The 26578-nt window shown below is 37.3% G+C and overlaps 1 protein-coding gene across 3 annotated transcripts in view; it reads right to left on the bottom strand.

Moving 5' to 3' along the window:
• Positions 1-1818: 1818 nt before the first annotated feature.
• Positions 1819-26578, bottom strand: part of LOC101891605 (organic cation transporter-like protein) — a 99228-nt gene continuing 74468 nt past the window's right edge. For all 3 annotated transcript variants that reach the window (XM_059118108.1, XM_005188183.4, XM_005188182.4), the window contains 6 exons: positions 4526-5592; positions 4302-4456; positions 4076-4244; positions 2975-3047; positions 2459-2846; positions 1819-2398 (listed from right to left, as the gene is read on the bottom strand). In XM_059118108.1, the coding sequence (XP_058974091.1) occupies positions 1881-2398; positions 2459-2846; positions 2975-3047; positions 4076-4244; positions 4302-4456; positions 4526-5592 (2370 nt within the window). In that variant the 3' untranslated portion in view covers positions 1819-1880. The remainder of the gene's footprint in view (positions 2399-2458; positions 2847-2974; positions 3048-4075; positions 4245-4301; positions 4457-4525; positions 5593-26578) is intronic.

The following is a 26578-nucleotide window of genomic DNA, read 5'->3' as shown; positions in this document are numbered from 1 at the left end:
CGACTTCCTATTATCACCTCAAATTCCATTATAACATATTGGGCGCCATTCATGTTCCATAAAGGATTCCCAGAGATACGTATATATAATTAATCACCAAAAACGCCCAAATTGAAGATCCTCAAAAATCGAAGGACTTAAGATCTTTAAAATCCTTTAGTTTTCGTTGCACCCACAGTAGTACCACAAAAAGACACTTCAGGTGAGGGTACATAAGAAGCTTGGCATCATGGCTAGGCATATTAATGTCAAATTATAAAGGAAAACGACGGCAGAATTTGAGTGCGGCTCTGGCATCCCTTTACAATATGTCACAAAATATGCCATGCGAAGACTTCAAGCTGTTTATGTACTCTCACCTTTACATCATTTCTCAAATTAGGGATACGTAACTCGACTTTAGAATTAGCGATTGATCGATTTTTGGTAAGTCGACTTTTGTTGGTGATAAAAATCGCAAAGTCGATTTTCGACTATCGTTCATATATTTTTAAGAAGTCAAAAATATGTTACGAATAAAGGATTTATACTTGTGATCCTTTACTCCTAATAACACTCACAAAATAATTTATAAAATCGATTGTATCATCTTTTGATAGACTTAGGGGAGACACAAATCGAAAATCGATTTTTAGCCGATCGGAGAGAAAAGGTAGTCAGATAAGTCGATTTTGCCCTCAAAACTGTTCCCTAATCAGGAGTTTGATCATAAATGGAACACTTTTTTTTCCAAATTCCTCATTTTCAATTGCCATAGAGGAAATCCAGATTTTTATATCGTTTCTCAAATTCTGTATACATAAGTCGACTTTGGATTTGGCAACGGATCGACTATTCATAATCTACTGTCGATTCGCCATCATTTACTTTTGGAAGCCAAAAAGTATGCAATGATTTCAGATTTTCTACTCTTTACTATGCTCCCAAAATCGATAACATGATGTGTTATCCGTGGGTAAAAATAAAGATTAAATAAAAATTGATTTATGTCGACTTTGTTGGTCTGTTCTAGAATATAAAAGTTTTTAGAACGATAACCGATTTTCCCTCTATGATATCGAATAAAATTGCAAAAACAGTAGATTCTTGCAGCTACTAGAACAGAACAGGGTTAGGAAGTAAAATTCGACAATCGAATTTGAGTTGATCGTAGAAAATCGATAGACCGAAAAGTCGATTTTTTTGTTAAAGGCAAAAGTCGAAAGTTTCTCAACTACGTATCCATATTTCTCTCTTTATCAACGTTAAAACACATTTCTACGCTACATCTATGGAAGTTTGTTGTATTCTAAAAATTTCTTATTCCATTTCATAATTATTAAAAATTTCGATTTTCAAACTAAAACTCTAATGGAACAAAGGGAAATATTTCTCATATGTATATATATGTATGTAAGTACATATTTAAGCTTAATTCCTAATTATATATATTTAAAAAAGAATTTTGAAAAGCTTAGGTAAATCTGTAATTCCATAGTATTTGTCTATCACTACTAATTCCATTTTAATAATAATAAGGGGTTATGAAAAAATATTCTCTCTTGCTCTCTCAGTTTCTCTAACGTGACTCCTTACAATTCCTATAGGTTTTTGCGATTCGTTGACTTTCAATATCATCATCATCGTCATCATCTTGATTGGCTACCTTGTTTCTTTTCTTTTGATTTTTTATAGATCTCTAGTCTTCTAGCTTATTAAATTGGTGAGGGGAAGGGAAGGGGGGAAATTGCTTTTCATTTCATTTTCTTGGTATGAATTTCGAAGGTTGTCTTAATTGTTTTTCTTTTGTTATTGTTGCGCGTGTGTGTGTGCAATATTTTGTGTTTTTTGTTCTAAATTCGAGTTTAAAACACTCGAGATTCCAAAAAAAAAGTTGGCTATTATGCTGGCGGTAAGCTTGTATTTGTGATGCCATCCTCCAGACTTTTGGTCGTCCAAATACCAGGCATCATTGGTGGAGGTAGATTCGATTGAGATTTATTAAATTTACTGCTAATACTACTAAATATGGGTCCCTTGGAGAAGGCTTTGTTGTCGATGCCACCCTCGTTGTTGAGCTGTGTGGCTGTGGCCATGTTGTTGAGACCATGTGAGGCCCGCTTCTTGGGTATTGTGCGTGGACTAGAGATAAGGGAACTGAGCAGGCCACCCGTAATGGCCAGAGAGGCGAACGCGGTCTGGGGCACCAATTGACCAAAGACCACAGTGGCACCAATAAACGGTGCACCCAACAGCCAAAAACGGGCCCAGCAAATGGTGGAGAAAGCGCAGATTTTCTTCTTCTCATTGCTGACCAACTCCACGGTACAGGTGGTCAGAATGGCCAGCGTACAGGATATTGCTATTTTGGAAATCATAGCCGTCAGCATCAGCAAAGCGACTCGTGCATTGAAGGGAACTGCAAAGAAACCCCAAAATGTTTTAAGTACTTCTTGTATTAAGAACCTTTCCTACTTACTATCTTGCGGCACCAGCCATGCCGTGTATGCAATACAGCCCGCCAAAATGTTAAACAGCCCCGTCCATATCCATTTTCGGGTTGTCTTTAAAATTAGAAACAGACCAATAAATGTGCCGATGATTTCTGAAATACCGGCTATCACAGTGTTGACTTGTAAGTGTTCTCGACTAAAGGAACGAATGTTCAAAAGCATGCCATAGTAGACCACAATGTAGATGGACCAGCACAGGTGGACACACACCATGTGACGCACAGCCTTTTCGCCCTTCCACAGTGACCACCAGCCGGCTGGCGGTGGTGCATCCATGGCCGTTTGGGCCTGTAGCTCCAATTGTTGATCGATGTCATGGGGAAGACTGTGACGAGTGCCGTTGTATTCGGCGCACTGGTGAAGAGAAACAGATGAAGAAGAAAAAGAAGACGAAGAAGAAGTAAATAAAGAGAGAAAAGAAGTAGAAGAATACGAAAAAAATTAAGTTCTGATTTTCAATTTTGTTAAGCCATAATTATTACCTCTATTAAAATTTGTTTGGCTTCCATAACTCGGCCTCTGGCCACCATCCATCTGGGAGAATCTGGAATCCATCTGGAAGAAAAAAGGAGGTTGTAGCAAAATCGGACCCAAATTTGGCAGATACCTGGCTGAATGGGGGTTTCCATAGGGAAACCTCAATTCAGCCTGGTTGAATGGGGGTTTCAATGAGAAACTTCAATTAAGCCTGGCTGAATGGGGGTTTCCGTAAGAAATCTTCAATTCAGCCCTGCTAAATGGGGGTTGCCATACAAACTTCAATTCAGCCCGGCTGAATGGGGGTTTCCATAGGAAAACTTCAATTCAGCCCGGCTGAATGGGGGTTTCCATAGGAAATCTTCAATTCAGCCCGGCTGAATGGGGGTTTCCATAGGAAAACTTCAATTCAGCCCGGCTGAATGGGGGTTTCCATAGGAAAACTTCAATTCAGCCCTGCTGAATGGGGGTTTCCATAGGAAAACATCAATTCAGCCCGGCTGAATTGGGGTTTCCATAGGAAAACTTCAATTCAGCCCGGCTGAATGGGGGTTTCCATAGGAAAACTTCAATTCAGCCCGGCTGAATTGGGGTTTCCATAGGAAAACTTCAATTCAGCCTGGTTGAATGGGGGTTTTCAATAGGAAAACTTCAAGTCAGCCTGGTTGAATGGGGGTTTTCAATAGGAAAACTTCAAGTCAGCCTGGCTAAATAGAGGTTTCCATAGGAGAGCTTTAATTCAGCCCGGCTGAATGAGGGTTTCTATAAGAAATCTTCAACTCAGCCACAGAAAAATGGGGGTTTCCATAGGAAAACTTCAAGTCAGCCTGGCTGAATGGGGGTTTCCATAGGAAAACTTCAATTCAGCCTGGCTGAATGGGGGTTTCCATAGGAAAACTTCAATTCAGCCTGGCTGAATGGGTGTTTCCATAGGGAAACTTCAATTTAGCCTGGCTGAATGGGGGTTTCCATAGGAAAACTTCAATTCAGCCTGGCTGAATGGGGGTGTCCATAGGAAATCTTCAATTCACTTCGGCTAAATGGGGATTCCCATAGGAAACCTTCAATTTAAATCGGCTTGATTAAGTTTTTTAATCCTGTCTTACCTCCACAGGTAAATGAGTATCACAGTGGGCCATGATATGGCCATATACAAATAGGTCCAGCTATCGAAGAAACTTGCCACACCGGGCAACATTATGACTCCAATGGACCAGAATTGTTCAAACAGAGTGGAAACACAGGTCTTGTAGGTTCCACCCGTTATGTCGGCCACTGCAATGAAAATTATGTAGTTTTATTTTTTCTGATTTTTATTGCGGATTCACTTACTAATCATTCCACCCGCCGTGTACATTTGGGCACAACAAACAGCCGAGAGGCAACGGAAGAAAACATGCAACTCATACGAGGATACGTGACCCGTTAAATTGCCACATAAAATTTGGGTGATCATGCCGAACAGCATTACATTGCGCGGACTGAAACTATTTCGAAAAAAGAAGCAACGTATTATTCACTTCCTTTCCCAGAAGTAGTGTTCCACCAATACTTACTACTTCAGCAAATGATTCGCCAGAATGCCTCCCGTCAGCACACCGAACAAATGGAAGAATTGCGTGACCGACACCAGAATATCTCGCGAACACACCAAATCATATTGCGTAATCACCGAATGGAACTCAGCCTCATGTTGGAACTCCTTGCAGGGAATAATATCGGACTTGATGGACTCGGGCTCCTCCCACACCCTCGGCTCATCTTCCTGATGGGCATAGTTAAAGTAGTGATGAGCATGTTCCTGAGCATCTTTGTAGACATTACAGAAATCTATGGCAAATTCCTGATCTTGCACCTCCTCCTTTTGTGGATGTGAGACTTTTATCCAGGCCGTTTGATTTTTAGCTCCAATCGTGGGTGGTGGCTTGCAGAAGAACTCACCATGTCTGGGTGCGGGTGCCGTGAAAATAATACAAGCCATAAACCAGGAGGAGGGAATTTTACACAGGAATATCAAAAGGACTGTGCGCAGCTGCCACCTGCCCCATTCGCCGGTGACGCGACCAACTGCATCCACTTTTGTGTCCATTTTGCACGACTGCCTTGGGGCCTTACCTTCTAAATTGTAAAACGAATCCTTCGGATAGAGATTGTAGTTGTGCGAATGTTTGCGTGAGGGGGATTTTGAATAGAATTGGCGGGATTGACGTCGATTATCGAGACTGTAATTTGAATCAGTTCTACTACGAAATCTTCTAAGGTTGGGTTGGGAATTCCTTCGTCGACATTGCTCCTCACTGATGCCCAAGAGAGATTGAATGGGATGGGTGATATTTTCTATGCTAAGTTTGCGCCGACTGCCGCTGCTGGGTAGCAGATTTGGTATGGAGAACCGTTTGCGACTCGGATACTGGGGTGAGGGTGTGTACTCGGAGGGCGTGGCAGGTAGTTCGGGTATCAATAACGGTGATATGTTTCTTGAGGTATTCAATTGACCGGTTGCTGTGGTTATAAGGGTGGGCGGGGTTACTGTTGGAGTGGTGGGCGAGGGTGTGCTGTTGTTTGTTGCGGTCACCTCCCGAACGAAATTCTCTCTGGTGGAAGGCAACAGAGGCGATTCGGCCTGCAAGAGAAATGGAAGAATGAAAAACAAAATTAAAAGAAATACAGAAGAACTTATATTTAGATCAGCTTAGTTGGGGTTTCCATAAAAAAAATTCAATTCCAAGGGAAAACTTCAATTCAGCCTGGCTGAATGGGGGTTTCCACAGGAAACCATCAATTCCGCACCGCTGAATGGGGGTTTCCATAGGAAATCTTCAATTCAGCCCGGCTGAATGGGGGTTTCCATAGGAAATCTTCAATTCAGCCCGGCTGAATGGGGGTTTCCATAGGAAATCTTCAATTCAGCCCGGCTGAATGGGGGTTTCCATAGGAAATCTTCAATTCAGCCCGGCTGAATGGGGGTTTCCATAGGAAATCTTCAATTCAGCCCGGCTGAATGGGGGTTTCCATAGGAAATCTTCAATTCAGCCCGGCTGAATGGGGGTTTCCATAGGAAATCTTCAATTCAGCCCGGCTGAATGGGGGTTTCCATAGGAAATCTTCAATTCAGCCCGGCTGAATGGGGGTTTCCATAGGAAATCTTCAATTCAGCCCGGCTGAATGGGGGCTTCCATAGGAAATCTTCAATTCAGCCCGGCTGAATGGGATTTTCCATAGCAAAACTTTAATTCAGCCCGGCTGAATGGGGGTTTCCATAGGAAATCTTCAATTCAGCCCGGCTGAATGGGGGTTTCCATAGGAAATCTTCAATTCAGCCCGGCTGAATGGGGGTTTCCATAGGAAATCTTCAATTCAGCCCGGCTGAATGGGGGTTTCCATAGGAAATCTTCAATTCAGCCCGGCTGAATGGGGGTTTCCATAGGAAATCTTCAATTCAGCCCGGCTGAATGGGGGTTTCCATAGGAAATCTTCAATTCAGCCTGGCTGAATGGGGGTTTCCGCAGGAAAACTTTTATTCAGATGGGCCAAATGAGGTTTTCCATTGCCAATTATGTAAAAACTACCACGCTATTTATTTGTTTAAAATCCCAAGCACTTTGTTTAACCCACGGTCTAATTTTCATTTAGATTTTTGCTTCAATTAAATCCGCATCGCAGCGGCTTAACAACGATTCTGATACGGAGTTTTTTTTTTGGTTTATTGTCTTAAAGTTTTTCGTGGAAAGGATAATTGAACAAAAACACGACTTGCATAGAATTTATTTTTTTGTGTTTCTTTTTTCTCCTTAAAACAAACACGAAGAGGAAGAAACAAAACAATACGTCACGTACCATTATTAACCACATTAGGCCTACTTCAGAAAATTGGCCTGAGAATACAAAGGAAATTTGTTGTTTCCTCTCTTTTATTTTCCGCAACATTTCAAGGATGCTAATAAAAGTCACTCATCAGATTGAAAAGGCAAAAGACAAAAAAACAATTAACTTGGCACCCTCAGACGGGGAAAGGGTCTAATGTTGTGGTGACAATTGAAATTGTAGATGCCACGCAGCAACTGTCTATGACGGGCCTACACACGAGTCAAGGTCAGAATAAAGGGAATGAACAAGAAATTAAAATAGATTTGTAACCAAAATAGATAAAAAAGGGAATAAATACTGAAGAGAAAGAAAAAGTATACAACGCAATTATTTTTAATTTAGCAAAAAAAATCTAAATGTACTCAAGATTTTAATTATTTTTCCATGGGTCCATTGTCCAACGAATGGAAATTATTGAGGTTATTTTAAGGACAAAGCAATATAGAAATAGAAAATAAAGAGGTTGTTTTTGAGAAAATTTAAAATGTTTTTTTAAGAAGAAAACTTTTTTCCTTAATTGAGAAAAATCTCGCACTCACAAAATTGATTTCATCGTAAACTTGCCACCCAACGCATAATTGATTTAAACAAAGTTTGCTTTGGGGGTTACCAAAACAATTTTCCAATCAATGCCGACTTGCAAAGGATTAAGTTTTATTAGTTTATTTTTATTTTTCGTTTCGTTTCGTCTATCAGTCTCTGCAAAGTAATAACTTCGAGATGCCATTCAAGTTTTGTGCCAAACAATATGTCAGTGGTTGTGGTTATTTGGTTCAAGGACAGTGTCCTTTCTCATCATCCTCCCTAAACAAATCTCACCAAGTGTCTCTGACATAGTTTTACAATGTTTTGTGATTTTATGTCGAACCAGTTTTTTTTTTCTATTCAAAACGTTTGCAAATATTTCGTTTTATTTACAAATATCAGTTTCATGGTGTAGGAGGGGGGTGGAAGTGTGTGGGGGGTGATGTTTATTCAAAATCATCAACAGAGGCGAGAACACAACAATAAATGAGTCATGGCCATTAAATCCGATATGACCCATAACTTTGTTAAACGCCCGGCGACAATACGAAAGCAGCAGACATTCTCAGACTCAGACTCATAAAGGTATTAGCAATGGTTCGAATAATTGTCCAAGTCTATTGAACCTAAGGCAATGGACTTTGACGATAAAGCTGAAGGTAATAGCATATTAACAGGGATATTTAATAAAAAATAAGGATTTTCTTGGTGCTTTTTGTAAGGCTCAATAATAGTAAAGGATGTAAAAGCTCCTAATCGCATCTAGGGAAGTTTAGAATATTCTTTAACACCCAGGATTATTGAAAAAAAAGTTAAATATTTCGAGGACTAATGGGGTGAGAATAAAAATTAAAAATTATGCAACCAACTTCAGACTGCTGTCATTTCTAAGCCACTCGTCCGACAGCTGTTAAAATTATTCCAGTGACAGCTCATTATATTGTTTACAAGCGTACAAAAGCATTTTGGTGAGAATTTTCCAGAAAAAAAGTTATTCGTGATGGAATTCAAGCGTGATAGTGTGATCTCTTTATATTCGGCTGGAAACCAACAAGTGGCTATCGTTAGAGCACTACAATATTTAAACGTGAATAAATCTTTTGTGTCTCGTACCATCGCTCGTTAGCCCGAAGTCAAGGTGGAGGTCAAGTGGACGTAAGAAAACAGCAACATCAGCAGAAATGGTTCGAAACGTAAAGAACCCGCATCGCAGTGGCCGAAAAATGACCGGTGAGCTGAACATATTGTAATATTCCATTCGGCAAATATTGAAAACTGAGCTCGGGGTAAAGCCATTGAAATTGCAAAAAGTGCAAGAACTTTCACCGCAACAGAAAGAAAATAGACTCAAAAAAGCTAAAGAGTTGCTTCGCTTGGCCGAAAGTGGTGAACTGCCGAATTTGAGTTTCTCCGATGAAAAAAACATTCGTTGTCTATCAGTTTGTAAACAAACAAAATTATCGAGTTTACTTGCCAAAGAGATCAGCTGGAAATGTGCACCCTCGGATGGCCACCAGAACTCAAGCGCCGGCCATGGTGATGGAGTGGACCGCCATAACAGCCGATGGTCGCTCTCCGCTCATATTAATCGACTGTGATATCAGAATAAATGCCGAATATTATAGCGAAAATATTTTGGAGGGTGTATTAAAGCCTTGGACACGCAAACATTGTGGCCGCAGACCTTGGACATTCCAACAGGACTCAGCATCATCGCACTCAGCACTCACCATCCATGAATGGTTAGAAAATGAGGTTCCTCTCTTCATTCCCAGCGCAAAATGGCCACCAAAATTTCCGGAATCCAATCCGTTGGACTATTGTGTCTGGACTGTTTTGGAAAGCAAGGTTGCTCTAAAAAATTCCAAAGTGTCGATCACCTCAAGCAAGCCCTTCGCCGGGAATGGGTCAAATTACCGCAGAGGGACATTGGGGCAGCATGTGACGGTTTTATTGGCCGTTTGAAGGCCATAATTTGTGCTAAAGTTGACCAATTCGAACAAATCTAAACTTATTCTAAAATTTGATGCTATTTTCGACATTTTTTGCTTTCATTCAATAAAATAGAAAAAAATTAACAATTTTTATATTAAAAATTATATTAATTATTTTTTATCTCAATTTCAATTCCATAATTTTCCCTCTGATTCGATTACGCGAAGATGATCAAATAATTATCTAATCCTATTTTATGTCACTTCCTACAGATAAATCCCCATTTGACTTTACAATTAACAATCTGTATTTGTTTAATCTATTCATTACTTCAATACAAAAAATAAAAGGAAAATTTAATAAAATGAAGCTACTAATTAACTTAGACGCTCATTATTAGCCAAAGCGAAATCGTGGGAAATGCTACGACGACGACAACAACAAAAACTAGTAATTATTTTAATTAGCGAAACATAGAAACGAGACGAGACTAGAGTGGGGAGACGTTTATTTTCAGTCGGGGTTTTCTCTCCTCCGATGTCTAAATATGGGGGAGGGGAGGGAGGTGTCAAATCAAATATGTCTGCATTTAACCTTTCATACATTGGTTATGTCTGTTATTGTCTGCTTATCATCACCAATGTTAGGTTGTCATTGTCAAGGCTACTGCCATTATCCCTCACCACACATTCCCCCTCCATCACCATGGATGAACAAAGGAGCAACAAACAAAACAGAAAATAATTTCATTTAAATGCCTTGACATTCTGTGAATTCCATTCCATTCATAATTTTGAAACAATACCCCCACAGTTGGATGTGTATTTGATCACCCAATTTAACATGATTTTTCCATGAAAAGCCCCACATCCCCCCAAAAAAAAGGAAAACTAAGTGAAAACATATCATTGCACGTGTTGCTGTTCTTTTTGGACAAATGTTTTATTAAACAACCCCCCTTTCCAAAGAAAAGAACAAAATCAATCATTCATTCGTGTCTGCATCGCAATTTCATATTTTTTTTTTTTCATTGAACGTAAATGGACTGGTCGGGAATCGAATCGAATTGAATTGTGTTTACAGATTGTCAGACTCACTAAGTAGTTTCGTCAACATGGTCGCTCGTTCGAAAACACACACACACAACAACAACACACAATATTCTGGAGAAATTGTAATTTGTAATTGTCACCTTAGGGCCTATTATGTAGTAATCAGATGTTGTCATAACATGATCATGTGCTTGGCTTTGTAATATTTGTTGTTATTGTTCAAAATTATTGAGAATTGTACTTGTTTTGAACAAAAAAAAAAAAAAAAAAAAAAAAAAAAAAAAAACCAATCAAAACAAAATGATTAAAACAACTTATGGGGGAATAAACCGAACAACAAATGAAACTAATTTAAAACGAACTTTAAAGAAAATATTTAATATAGAATTTAGAATTTTTTGATTTAAATTTCATGATTTGTTTTTTTTTTTTTCAGAAATTCTCAGGAGCTATAAGTGAGGATTTTTAAGTACACGAAAAGTACTAAATAGTACTATATTTGGTACAATTTGGTATTGGGTGAAGAGATAATACTTGAAATCTGAAATTTGGCATTAGGGTAATTTTTCATGTGTGCGAGGTGGTTACGAAAATGTGTACTATAATTTTACGAAAAGTACTAAGTGGTATTAAATTTGGTTGTGGATGAAGAGATAGATAGATAGGATAGAGCTGAGTACTAAAATTATACGAAAAGTACTGGATGGTACTAAATTTGCCGTTGAGTTAATGGATAGAGCTTGAATCCCAAATTAGATATTTAGACCACAGTTGGTTTTTAGGATTTAGATTTGGAGGTGGTTTTGGAAATGTGTACCATAATTGTACGAAAAGTACCAAATTTGGTAATGGGTTAGGGAATAGAACTGAAATCCTGAATTTTGATATAGATGTCACTCTTAGTGCCCGTTGTTAAGATATGGAGGTGGCTTTGAAAATGTATACTATACAGGGTGAGCTAAAGAAAACTGCAACAAAGTCAAACGCCATAATGTTTACATTTTTTTTTAAATTTTATTGAATGAAAGCAAAAAATGTCGGAAATAACATCAAATATTAGAATAAATTTAGATTTGTTCGAATTGGTCACTTTGGCACGAATTATGTCCTTCAAACGGCCAATGAAACCGCCACAAGCTGCCCGAATGTTGCTCTGCGGTATTTTTTGGCCCATTCCCGGCGAAGCGCTTGCTTGAGGATCGACACTTTGGTATATCTTAGTAGCAACCTTGCTTTCCAAAATTCTCCAGACACAATAGACCAACGGATTGGTATCCGGAGATTTTGGTGGTCATCGTGCGCTGGAAATGAAGCGAGGAATCTCACTTTGTAACAATTCTTGGGTGGCGCGTTCTAAGTGCGTTGGTGCTGAGTCCTGTTGGAATGTCCAAGGAATCCATGGCCGACGCTTGAGGTCAGGTGGCCCACCGAAGGTGCACATTTTCAGCTGACCTCTTTGGCATGTAAACACGATCATTTTGTTTGTTTACAAACTGCTGGACAACGAATGTTTTCTCATCGGAGAAAAACCAAATTCGGCAGTTCACCACTTTCGGCCAAGCGAAGCAACTCTTTAGTTCTTTTGAGTCTATTTTCTCACTGTTGCGGTGTAAGTTCTTGCACTTTTTGGAATTTCAATGGATTTACACCGAGCTCATTTTTCAATATTTACCGAATGAAATATTGCGATATGTTCAGCTCACGAGCCATTTTTTGGCCACTGCGTCGCGGGTTTCGATCAAGTAGCTTCTTTACTTTTCCAACCATTTCTGCTGATGTTAATGTTTTCTTCCGTCCACTTCCTTGACGTCGGGCTACGCTACCAGTATCACGGTGACGAGCAATGGTACAAGACACAAAAGATTTATTCACATTTAAATACTCAAGTTCTCCCACGATAGCCACTTGCGGTTTCCAGCCAAATATAAAGAAATGACATCACGCTTGAACTCCATGACGAATAACTTTTTTTCTGGAAAATATTCACCAAAATGCTTTTGTACTGGAATAATTTTAGCAGCTGTCGGACGAGTGGCTTAAAAATGACAGCAGTCTGCAGTTGGTTGCAGTTTTTTCATCTCACCCTTTGTAGGGTCTCTTATGAATATTTCGAGGAGTTACGAACGGAATGATAAAGCTGAAATAACCTCGATAGAATGGTGGACTCGTTTAAAGCCATCTATCTCTTCGCTAACTCGGCAAAAGTCCATTCATCCTCTTCCCTCTTCTCATTGCCAAACTAATATCAATGTCAGTTGAGCGACAGATAGATTGTTCAACTGACAACAGTCACTTAACTAGCATTCAGCCACTATATGTCTTCATATTGTTCCTCCATACATATACACATACATACATACATACATCTGTATGTATGTCAACAAGCAAAGTCATTAAGTATTCAAACATTCAACACATGACATGACAAACAGATACCTTTAATGCCGAAGCTGTCAACACAACAAAACGATGAATGGACGCGTCGTGTCAAACAAAAAAACACAATAGTTATGTGTGTGTATGTATGTTTGTGTGTGTGTCTGTGTCCTGACAGGAAGTAAGTACAATTTCCATGATATCTGTAATTGTGTATATCATCATCTTCGTCCATTCGTTGGAGGGAGGGCAGTCAGGACAATATCAATGGCTTGTTATGTGTCATGATATGGGAATTGAAAAAAAAAATGGTCAGTTTTTTTGCATTTGGGTATCCCTGAGCTGTGTGGTTTGTATCATCTGAGTGTGTGTGTGTTGCGGGCCTATGTTTTCCAAGGAACAAATATGTTTCAAGGCCAATTAGGTTTCGCACAATTCCCAGCATTGCAATTATATTTTAATTTACAGGATTATTTGCAATTTAAATTACATTTTCATTTTCATTGTTTACAACATTTTCCCTTTCGGATAAAAGAATTTTCAAATCAATGGAAAAGATAGCTGAAAATTTTGTTTATATTTAAAATTTTATTTTTTGTCAATATTTTCCCATAAAAATGGCCGTAACACTAAGTTCTAAATTACTCATCTTTAAAGATATAAACTATATAATTGTATACCCTGCATCTTGAAAAGGAGGGTATATTAACTTTGCCATTCCTTTTGTAACATCCCTAAATATTCATCGACCCCATAAAGTATATACAGGGTGAGATAAAAAACCTGCAACAAAGTCAAAAGCCATAATTTTTACATTTTTTTCTTAAATTTTATTGAATGAAAGCAAAATATGTCGGAAATAGCATCAAATTTTAGAATAAGTTTAGATTTGTTCGAATTGGTCACCTTTGTCACGAATTATGGCCTTCAAACGGCCATGAAATCGTCACACGCGGCCTGAATGTTGCTCTGCGGTATTTTGGCCCATTCCCGGCGAAGCGCTTACTTGAGGTGATGGACACTTTGGTATTTTTTAGTGCCAACCTTGCTTTCCAAAATACTCTAGACACAATAGTCCAACGGATTGGTATCCGGAGATTTTGGTGGCTATTGTGCGCTGGAAATGAAGCGAGGAACCTCATTTTGTAAAACTTCTTCGGTGGCGCATGCTGAGTGCGATCGTGCTGAGTCCTGTTATAACGTCCAAGGTCTGCGGCCAAAATGTTTTGCGTGCCCAAGGATTTAATACACACTCCAGAATATTTTCGCGATAATATTCGACATTTATTCTGTTGCCACGGTTGATTAATACGAGCGGAGAGCGACCATCGGCTGTTATGGCGGCCCACACCATCACCATGGCCGGCGCTTGAGTTCTGGTGGCCAACCGAAGGTGCACATTTTCAGCTGACCTCTTTGGCAAGTAAACACGATCATTTTGTTTGTTTACAAACTGCTGGACAACGAATGTTTTCTCATCAGAGAAAGCCAAATTCGGCGCTTCAACAAAAAATCTTTTATCGCATTTTTTTGTCTACCCATCTTCTTAAAGTCACCCAATCCCCCTTTCCTTTGAATATCCATTTTAGACGTCACCATAAATCATTCCCTGGTAAGGTCCATTGCCCCGTCTACATTCTAGCTATAAATCATAGTTCGATTCTATTTTCGGTTATTGATTGAACTTGAAAAAAACTTGTTGTATTCCAAAGGCAATAACAAAAGAGTTCATTACTGTTGTTGCTCTTTCGCTAACCAAGTTCGAAAAGTTTGGTCTATTATTGTTTTATTAATGTAAAAGTTAAGTATTGTTTACAGATTAGTTTGGAAAACTTTAACCTCTAATTTGTTGATAATTAACCTTAACTATTTTTTTTTGGGAAGAACAAAAGTTAACCAACCATGGACTGAGGAGATGGTGTAGAAATAGAAAATTTTGTTATTGAATTTCTTAAGTCTGGTGTATTCCCCAATTGGCTTATGTTAACAGGGTGAGATGATAAAACTGCAACCAACTTCAAAATGCTGTCATTTCCAAGTCACTCGCCCGACATCCGTTGAAATTATTCCAGTGACAGCATTTTGGTGAGAATTTTCCAGAAAAAAAGTTATTCGTGATGGAATTCAAGTGTGATTTCTTTATATTTGGATGGATAACAACAAGTGGCTATCGTTAGAGCACTCCAGCATTTAAATGTGAATAAATCTTTTGTGTCTCGTACCATCGCTCGTTACCATGATACTGGTAGCGTAGCCCGACATATGCCAAGGAAGTGGAAGAAACAGCAACATCAGCAGAAATAGTTCGAAAAGTAAACAAGCGACTTGATTGAAACCTACGTTGCAGTGGCCAAAAAATGGCTCATGAGCTGAACAGATCGCAATATTCCATTCGGCAAATATTGAAAAATCTGCTCGGGGTAAAACCATTGAAATTCCAAAAAGTGCAGGAACTTACACCGAATATAGACTCAAAAGAGCTAAAAGAGTTGCTTCGCTTGGCCGAAAGTAGTGAACTGCCGAATTTGGTTTTCTCCGATGGGAAAACATTCGTTGTTCAGCAGTTTGTAAACAAACAAAATGATAGTGTTTGCTTGCCAAAGAGGTCAGCTGAAAATGTGCGCCTTCGGTTGGCCACCAGAACTCAAGGGCTGGCCATGGTGATGGCATGAGCCACCACAACGCCGATGATTGTGGCATCAGATAAATGCGGAATATTATCGCGAAAATATTCTGGAGGGTGTATTAAAGCCTTGGGCACGCAAACATTTTGGCCGCAGACCGAGGACATCCCAACAGAACTCAGCACGCGCCACCCAAGAATGGTTACGAAATGACGTTCCTCGCTCCATTTCCAGTGCACAATGGCCACCAAAATCTCCGGATATCAATCCTTTGAGCTATTGTGCATGGAGTATTTTGGAAAGCAAGGTTGGCACTAACAAATACCAAATTATCAATCACCTCAAGCATGCGATTGGCCGGGAATGGACCAAAATACCGCAGAGCAACATTCGGGCAGCGTGTGAAGTTTTCATTGGCCGTTTGAAGGCCATAATTCGTGCCAAAGGTGAATAATTCGAACAAATCTAAACTTATTCTAAAATCTGATTCTATTTCCGACTTTTCTCCTTCATTTAATAAAATTGAGAAAAAATGAAAAAAATTATGGCGTTGACTTTGTTGTAGTTTTTTATCTCACCTTGTATTCAATACTGTGACTTAATATATCTTGGTAGAGGACCGAGCTTTACTCCATTGTTCCTCTTTTTTTTTCTTTTTTTTTGAAAAATCTCTTTAAGAGAGAAAAAAGTCCACTACTGATTGTCTCCTCGTGTACAAGCTCCTTAGGGCATACAAATATCATTCTCTCCGGTTGTTAACTTTCTTGGAACCCCTAGTTTCTCCTTGCCAATTACAAATTCATTACGGATTGATTGTCTCACAACTTCCCAAACATGTTTACATCTATACCAAAATAGAATATTTTGTCGTGGCATAATTCCCATGGGACATGTAAAATCGGGTTTCATGGCTTCTGGTGACTTGGGAGTAATCAGAAATTGGCATATTTATAAACACACAAATACTCTTATGTGTTATTGATGATTGCTTTCCCCTTTATATGTGTATTTGGTTTTGAATATAAACGGTTTATTTTAAGCTTCGCCATTGTAATTGTAAATTAATTTTTGCCTGGCCTACAGTACAACCTCCTTGAATACGCTGGTTACAAAATAATAAATACTTAGAAATAGAAAGCAGTAAACACAGAATCTTTTTCTGTAACTCCCGTATATATCGATTACAACCTCCCCACCACCTCTCTTGCCAAGGTTAGGCGGGTGGGCTACATGTCGAGAAATAAAACAAATAAACGATTTAATTTAATGTCCCAACCGTAAAGAAGGGCATTAACAGTTCGTGGCACGTAAGAAAATTTGAACATCGGAATGTCCACTGGAGGAGCTTTGCGAGGATATTCCTTGGAAAAAATGGCATACATCCAGTTAAATGGTTGACCACCTACGACCCCTCCAGAAGGGGGAAATTAAGAAGCCTAAAACAAGTATTTTTTCTTCTACCCCCATCACCATCGCAAAATAGGCTTACGTAGTAGAATCTTAATATAAAGACAGACATACACATATACATGTGTTTATGTGTATGCTAATCTTGTTTTGTCGTAATTGAATTGTTTGTTTATTGCTGGGGAATGAAAAAACAACAACGAACGAAAATATAGTACTATTTTCGGAAAAAGTTGTATCTGTCAGATAATGTCATTGAGTATTAATTACGTTGTTTTGTAATACTTGATCAGTATTCAATATTCAATTATATTGAGGAGCATTCGAAGAAAAAGGGATTTCACTGAGGAGTATTTGGAAGTAATTTTAAATGGTCGGAAGCGAAAATTTGATTTAACCACACCAAAGACAGTGTGTGAAAGGCGTTTAAAATATGTTATATTACAATTGTAAGTGACTGCTACTTCGCCAGAGAAAAGCCCACCTTAAAATTTTAGATTCGTTTCAACAGACCTTTTTAGTACTCAAAATGCACAATTTTTTAAGTTTAGCAAAAATTTGTTAATCAAAACTCCATACATCGTAATAAATTTTCAGATTTTCAAGGTTTTATATATTATTTAAGTTTTGATAAAAAGTCTTCAATTTGAAGTTAAGATATTAGTAAAGCTCTTGCACCATGGAACCACATCCAATTTTTTTTATCCAAAACCAAAACAGTCACGTCAATACTAAGTTTCGGTATTTGAGATCTATCCTTCACCCAATACCCAATTTAGTAACATTTAGTAAGCATATCAAAACAATCTACATCTCTCCATCCTTGACACCAAACAAACAAAACCACCACCAGATCTAAACAGCAAAAGCCAACAGAGACCTCAATATCAAATTTCATGATTCCAGCTCTATGAGTTCACCGAATACTAAATTTAGTACCTTTTAGTAATTTTCGTATAATTTTAGTATTCATTTGCAAAACTTACACCAGATCTCAATTTCAGACACCAACATTGACAGGACATTCAGGATTTCAGTTTTGTAATTTCCCCCATTACCCACTTTAGTACCATTAAGTACAATTATTGTACGCATATCCAAACCAGTTCCTTCTCTCAATCCCAGACGCCAACAGAGATCTCGATACCAAATTTCAGGATTTCAGCTCTATCCCTTCACCCAATACCCAATTTAGTACATTTCGTACGATTATAGTACACTTTTCCAAAACCACCTCAATATATTGACCACACACCAGCAGAGACTACAACATCAAATTTTAGTACACATATCCAAAACCGGCTCCTTTTCTCAACTACAGACACCAACAGTGACATCTACACTAAATTTCAAGATCACAGCTCAATCTCTTCACCAAATACTAAATGTTCTAACATTTAATACTTTTCCTACAATTATAGTACACATTTTCAAAACCATCTACATATCTCAATTCAATATACCAGTAGGGACTTCAATATCAAATTTGGGGATTACAGCTCTATTCCTGCACCCAATACCAAATTTAGTACCACCTAGAATTTTTCGGACAATTTTAGTACACATTTACAAAATCAACTCCATTCCTTACTAACTGACGCCTACAATGACATTTTTATTAAATTTTAGGATTTCAGCTCTGTCTCTTTATCCAATAACAAATGTAGTACCATTTAGTACTTTTCATACAAATATAGGGGGCATTTCCTTACCCACCTCCAAAGTTTAACCTTAGATTCCAACAGTTATCTAAATATCAAATATCAGAATTTTATCTCTATGTCTTCATCGAACACCAAATTTAGTACCATTTAGTACATTTCGTACAATTATAGTACACATTTCCTACAACTAAATATCTCAATTCCAGCTTTATATCTCAATTCCAGATAGTTACAGATACCTGAATGTCAAATTGGAGGATTCCAGCTCTCTCTCTTTCTCTCTTCCTCTCTCTCTCTTTACCCGATATCAAATTAAGTGCCATTTAGTACTTTCAAATACTACAAATACAAATACAGTTCGCATTTGCAAAACCGCCGTCGGATCTCAACCTCAGATTCCAACAGAGACCTCAATATACAATTTCAGAATTTTTTCTCTATCTCTTCATCAAACACCAAATTTAGTACCATTAAGTACTTTTCGTGCAATTATAGTACACATTTCCGAAACCACCTCCATATACTCAGGCTACACATGAACAGCGACCCTAATACCAAATTTCAGATTTCAAACACTATCTGTTCAACCAATGAAACATTGTACCAAGTATAGTTCTTTTTAGTACATTTCGTGCACTTGTCGTACACATTTCCAAAAACACCTCTTTATCACAAACCAACCGTCAAATTTTCAGCTTCAACCGTTCACCCTAAACCATACTGCTTAATATTTAGTATCATTTAGTACAGTTCTCAAACTTAGTACACATTTCCAAACCCAACTTCATACACCAAACTTATTTTCCAACCTTGATTCTCATGCCAAATGTTAAGTTTTTAGCTCAATCCGTTTACATAATACCAAATGGTACCATTTTATAAGTTTAGTACCTTTTTCTTACTTTTTGTAACCTTAAAGTTCGTATTTCCAAAAACCCTTTGGCAAATCTATCCTGCACTTCATCAGTGACTGTCATTGCAAATTTCAGAATTCTAGCTCATTCCGTCTTTCCAATAAAAAGTATTCAATTATTTAGTACATTTTAATACTTTTCGTACTATTTTAGTACGAATTTTAAAATAATCAGCCTTATCACACACATACACACCAAGACTGATCCTTTCGCCAAATTTCAAGATTCTAGCTTCAGTCGTTTCGTCTGGGCCCTGATTCTCAGTCAGTCAGTTATTTGACTACTCTTTTATATAGATAGATAGATAGATATTACATTAGACTTTTTGCTACAACCGTTTTGTCACAACCTCCTTTAACCTCTCTGGTATTCCAGATATCATTGATATTGCCATAATTCATTTAATTGAGTATGGTTTGTATTTATTATTATTTATATTGCAATTGAATTTATTGTATTGTGATGGGTATGTGTTTGTGTTATTTAAATTCCAAATAAAATTCCAATTACACATATATCAAATCCGATTACAGCACACCCCACACACTTCCATATGCAATACAATTAAACAAACATCCGTTATCTTTGTGAAAAACGAAAAAAAAAATAATCTTCCTCCTTTGTCAATCAATGAAAACACTTCAAATCGATTTGAATGATTTGCTACGCAGGCAAGCAGCTCACAACTCGTGTAACGTGAACGCGCAAGAGATCGGATGTGTTCAAGAATATTCTGTTGAAATAATTTATTGTCTATTTGGACAGTAATTTTAACAGCTGTCAAAAAAGAGGATTTCAAATATTTTTCAACAAATATGAAAAAAATTCAATAATTAAAATGGAAAAAGTGTAATGGCTATTAATGGAAGATTTATTATTTATTTGAGTCAATTTTGAAAATTAGTTCCGAGGTATTCAGATGTATTGAGGTGGTAATATTGAGGAGGTTTAAGTCGATTGCCAAATGGGTACTCTTTTTTTACTACATTTTGTATATTTTTGTTTGTATTTTTTCTCATCTTCCATTTAAAGGTATTTGTAAAAATAAACACACACCCCGCATACCCATCAAATTGGCCTAATTTTAAAATTTATGCACTCCATATTCATGGCCCATTAATGGCCGAATTTCACGCAATTCCCATAACATTTGTATCAAATTAAAAAAAAAGAATATTCAAAATTGTAAATTTTCGCAAAAACAAAAATCGCCAATGGACACATACTGGACTGTCTCCAAGGGAGTTCAAAATGAAAAAAAATGAAAAAAAAATATGGCCATAAACTTGATATAGTTTCACATACATGACAACAACATAATAATTGTTTAACAAACAAATTACACGGCAATAAAACAATTGTCATTACTATAGAAATGATAATAACATTCCACGCCTCGTTCCCCAACACCACCATGAAAAGAAAGAAATCCGTGACGAAACAGGATACTCAAATGAAAAATAATCGAATCTAAATTGAATTTATTGGGTCATAAATATTTTACACCACCCACCGTCTGTCGTTTCAAGTGCGGAGGTGTGTCTTTCATAATTACCCGGGTAATTGATATATTTGGGTAATAACATGTAACAGCCATGGCTTACAGTGGCTCAAGGCAGAGAAATCTAGAGTAGTCAAATAACTGACTGACTGACCGAGAATCAACGCCCACACGAATCAGCTGAGGTTAGAATCTTGAAAAGGGTCAGTATTTGTGCATAGGAGTGTGATAAGGCTGGGTTTTTGGAAATTCGTACTAAAAGTGTACGGAAAGTACTAAAATTTACTAAAAATTGAATACTTTATACTGGACAAACAGAATGAGTTAGAATGAATTTGAAAGGAGAAGTACTGATAAGATGGGTGCAGGATATATGTACAAAGGGGTTTTGGTAATTCGAACTTTAAGGTTACGAAAAGTTCTAAAATGATATTAAACTTCTAAAATGATACCAATAGGTTTTATGTGAACGGATAGAGCTAAAAACTTGCAATTTGGTATGAGAATCAAGGTTGGAAAATAAGTTTAATATATATGAAGGTGGTTTTTGGAAATTGATATTAAGCGTGCCAACTGTACTAAATGGTACTAAATTTGAAATGATGGAATTTTGAAATTTTGTATTAGGGTGCCTGTTGATGTTAAGTTTGCGATAATGAGGTGGTTTTCGAAATGTGTACTACTAGTGCACGAAAAGTACTAAATAGTACTGTGGTTGGTACAATTCTGTGCTGGGTGAACAAGCATGGCTCCAAATCTAAAATTTGGTATTAGGATCGCTGTTCATGGGTAGCCTGGACATATGGAGGTGGTTTCATAAATATCTACTATAATTATACGAATAGTACTAAATAGTACTTAATTTGGTATTGGTTGAAGGTATATGGATAAACTTCTGAAATGTGGAGTATCGGCTTAAATGCAGAAGGGACAATGACCTTATACTGACGAGGCGATATTTCGGCGCCACTAAAAAAGACAAACCCCTGTGCTGGTCCCCACATAAAGAGGTGCCACTAACGCTGACATTTAATTGTTTTAATTTACTGCCAAACCTACCCACTCACTCCAGAAGACCTCTGGTTACAGCCCGTAAAAGGAGCCGACTTCAACAAATATCAGGTTTAGTTACCGAGTGATTGCCATGGTATAAAGGCTATGTCAGTGCCTTCCAAATTATGGAACCGAAGGACAACAGGGCGACCAAAATCCAAATCCAAGGCAACTAGGGACAATAAAACATATCGGCGAACAGTAAACTACGGTCGCCGCTATGTTTATGTGGATATTTCAAAGCTAACTGGAAAGAAGTTTCTGCTTATCAGGATGAACCTGAAGTTTGAGAAGTCGTACCCTAACACAACACTTAACGAACTCCCGTTAAGCAGGATACCCGCATCCAGAACAGTGATACAAAGCGAAAAGCCTTCAAAAAAAGCCCTATGATGTGCTAGAGCCGGTAGGTACAGCTCTTCAAAGCAGGGTTTAAATCTAAAGCCACAAAAAAGCTGCGAGGAGGAAAGGGAAATCGAAATCTGCTTAATTCTCAAAATTGGCTCTGTCAAGTCCATCAATGAATTCATACCGCAATCCGTTACAACGGAGAAGGTAGTGAACCAATAGGTGGACAGGGCAGACACAACTGCAACTTATACTACAGCAGACAGTGGAAATGAAGGTATCTTGTCTGCTAAGTGCAAATCTCACTAGGAGAAGCAGCATCAAATGCGACCAAATCCCCCTCTCAGCCAGTGGCTGTGAAGAAGAGCAACACATCCGTCCCATATGCATGCATAAATGACAGTGCATTCGTCCCATATGCATGCCCAAGTTGTATGAGTATTGACGTTTATCATACGCTCTGAAGGAAGTTCTTTGGGGAACCTGGTGTCGTATAACTGCTATCAGCACTTATACGCTGCATATATATGTTTTAATTGCAACAGTCCGATTAAGTAAAGTCCAGTTCTAAGACGATTTACCGATGTCCCTCTGTCCGTCTGTTGAGCCCCCATTATTTGACATAGAGCTTCAAAATTTGGCAGAACAATTTGTATTATGTTTAGGATGGTTGGTTTTGAACATGAGATACATCGGTCCAGGTTTTGGTATAGCCAAAATTCAAAATTCGATATTTTGATGATTTTCGGCATATTTTTCGTCGGATTTGTGGAAAAATTTGATTTTTGTAGTTCGTAATGGACTGAGGCCTGGCCGAACTTTATGTTTTTTTAATTATATTCTCCGACATTAGGTGTATTGAAGGTTTAAAACACATTTTTAACTAATTGGTTAAAATTTTGGAATTATTAGATCTCGGTGAGCAGATCTTTCGAGTTAGAATCGTATTTCTTTGTATTGAAAGCATTTGTTTCTTTACATAGTGAAATTTTCAATTTCTTTACAAAAATGGAATTAAATGGAAAAACAACATGGAATGGAGAAGCTCTCCTTGAAAAAGCTTAAGTAGAAGATATTTACATTTGTATCGTTTTCAATTCTCTAAAATAAGTTATCTGCAGAAATGGTTTTTTGAAAGGCAGACTTGCATTCAAATTCATTGCATTACCCTCCCCATGGTCTTAATTTTGTTTTCCCCAAATTGAGACTCCATATCATATCAATAACCAAAAGAAGATTATTTACTGTGCACATGATTATGTGAAAAAATCAGCTGTAGAAAGGTGTTTGATTTATTTTTGAGTTTGACAGAGTGTTACCCACATAAATTTGAATTTTTTCTCCCACCAAATTCAAAGGAAAAACGACCCACATTTTGTTTTGTATGGCTCATCAATAAAATTTATTGGCACTACACAATTCACCTCAAGAAAGGTGGGAGATTTTTTTCTTACATTTTGAGTGGGTATCACTTTAAGGTAACAAGTGTAAATTTATACTTTTTACGATTTGTGCGTGTGTGTGTGGTTTCAAGAGAAAATATTTTATTTTGGTTACCCAAAAAAAGTTATTCCGAAGAAGTTGAATTTGTAAATAATTTCAAATAGATGCTTAAGGACTTGAAGATAAAATAATATTTTAAAACAAGTAAGCAAAGGCTACAGTCGAGCGGGGCCGACCGTTGAATACCCTACAACACTATAATAAACGATACAGTTTATATAGGCGAGATACTCGAAAGAATTCCACAAGATATTGTGACAAATAATAAAAGAAAACCATCAGGTTTCGTTCTCTAATTTTAGAATAAGAACAACTTAAACTAATTTGCTCATTTCCAATTTATTGGTAGATGTTGCACGTAAATGGTCTTCCTAGATCTGGAACCAATATTTCCCAAAGACCTATAATCTCTCAGAAGTGGCAAAAGATTAACATTTATTATTGGTTTTTGACTGAAACGCATCTATATGAGATACAGACATTTGACTATATTCTTCAACGAAATCAGCGTTAACGAAATAATCAGAAGTGCGTCTTTCCTCTATTTGTGAATTCTCCAAAAAGTCACTGGAATGGACATTTTCTTATTTTGTCTACAAAAGTTGGCAAACTATTTCACACATTGAATATTTTTTGATGGCCATCCAAAAGTGCTTGGCTTTTGCAATGTCCGGTAACCCCTTTTCAAATGTGCGTGAGGATCGGGCAATAATTACGACCTGCTGACAAATTTGCAGTTTTTTGGTCCATTTCAACCCCTAAATATATGGCGATTATCTCCAAAAAGAGAAGGCTTCTATTCTGACCCTCTTCTTATCCCCATGCAAAATTTCGTAAGGATCGGACCATAAATGCGATCTGTATATGATATCCTGATATCCTAACTACTTAGTTTTGTAAGCTGTAGAAATATTACCAAATGTTTAATTCAAAATGAAAATATGCCAAAAATGTGACAAAATTGAAAAAAATATGAGAAAATTTTACAAAATCAATATTTTCATCTTTAGAGAGATATTTTTATGCGATTTTTTTAGACGTTTTTTCTTTCCTGCCAAGAGGCCATTCTGAATTAATGAGAACTGTCGAAATCAGTTCAGCCGTTTTCGACATATAAGAGATTTTTCAAGCATATCTTCTTTGATAAACATACATATCGCACATATTTTGCTATATATCCGTTTTGTTGGATGTTAATATCAATGTAATGATCAGAAGTAACCTTGCCATGGCTTTGTGATTTCGCAGGGATTTAAAATATTCACGGTTTAATGAAAAATTTTGAATTTTTTCAACACAAAAGATATGGTCTATTTTACCCGCTAAATATTATCCGATGACCACCCAAATTGGTAGGCTTTTTCCCCGCCCTTAACTCTAGCTACATGCGAAATTCCGCGTCGATTGGTCTATAATTGCGACCTGTATAGCTACTGCAAAATCCGACATTTTTTCAGTATTTGGTCCATTTCAACCCCTAAACATTTGGCGATCATCTCCAAAAGAAATAGGCTTCTATTCTGAACCTAACCCCACCTTCGTGCAAAATTTCGTAAGAATCGGGCCATAATTGCGACCTGTAGCGTGATTACAAATTAACATGGACAGACGGACAGACGGACGGACGGACATACATAGCTAGATCGACTCAGCTCGGCGAGCTAGGAAGATCCATATATACTTTCCTATATGGGAAACCAATATTTCGAGGTGTTACATAAATTCTGGCCCAATCAAACTTATAATACCCCCAACACATAGTGTTGTAGGGTATAAATATTCATAGATTATTTATCTTCGAAAGTCTCGAAAGTCTATTTACAAACATGTTACGAACACCCCTAAAAGTATGCATTTAGCACATAAAATTGTTACTTAAAGCTTTTCTGTTGTAAAGTCTTCTTATGGGACAAATAGGTAATATAACAACGTCGAATTCTCAATTTTGGGTAAAATCGTGAATAGAAGTTTGTAAAAAAGGGATGGAAGGTTGCATCTCCTCAAAATATTGTAATTTATGGAATAGAGCACTGCTTTAATACCTTTATTACAAATCTTCCAAACTTTTATGGAAAACTGAACTTAAAGTTAAAATCCTCTCATTCTCTCTCTTTCTCTCTCATGTTCATTAATTACATAAAATCCGGTGGCTTTCATTCCCATTAATTTTCAGTCATAGCAAAATATTCCTCTTGTTTTATTGTCTATATTATAATTTGCCATTCTGGCTGCACATAATTTACCATAAATCCCCTTGTTAAAAAACGCAATTATCAAAAACTTAAACTCCACGTAATTGCAGAAGTTTTATTTGTTAAATTATTATTTTTATGATAATTTGTTTATGAAACAACAATTTGTTTTGTTATTCGAAATAATAGGAAGTTTTTATTGTTCAGCCCAAAGAAGTAAGAAGTGGCATGGCCCACAGAGAGAGAGAGACTTAATAAAGCAATGGAACACGTGACAGCCGCTGTCTGACAAAGGAAAACAAATGCAAATGGGGAGTACAATTGTTTGTTTTTATTGTTGTGGTTTGGGGGGAGGGGGTTTTGTCTAGATTTTAATGAACTTATTGTGGCAAGGAACTCTTCTATGAACCAGAAGGTGCTCTAAATGTTTGAATACATTTTTTTGATGAATAATGTATAAGATTCACCAAAAATGAAAAAGGTTCACTCCCCCAACCAAAAAAACTTCCATTTTCAGGACATTTGGAGTATCTGATCATTTATTCTAATAATTATTCCAAATCTGTTACATTTTTGAAAAATTAAAAAAAGTATCCAATACTGGAAAATTCCCGCTACATCGTCAGCGAAAAGTCCGGCTTAAAGTTT

Source organism: Musca domestica, unplaced genomic scaffold, assembly GCF_030504385.1.
Source record: "Musca domestica strain aabys unplaced genomic scaffold, Musca_domestica.polishedcontigs.V.1.1 12, whole genome shotgun sequence".
Lineage (NCBI taxonomy): Eukaryota > Metazoa > Arthropoda > Insecta > Diptera > Muscidae > Musca > Musca domestica.
This window is presented reverse-complemented; position numbering and strand designations above follow the sequence as displayed.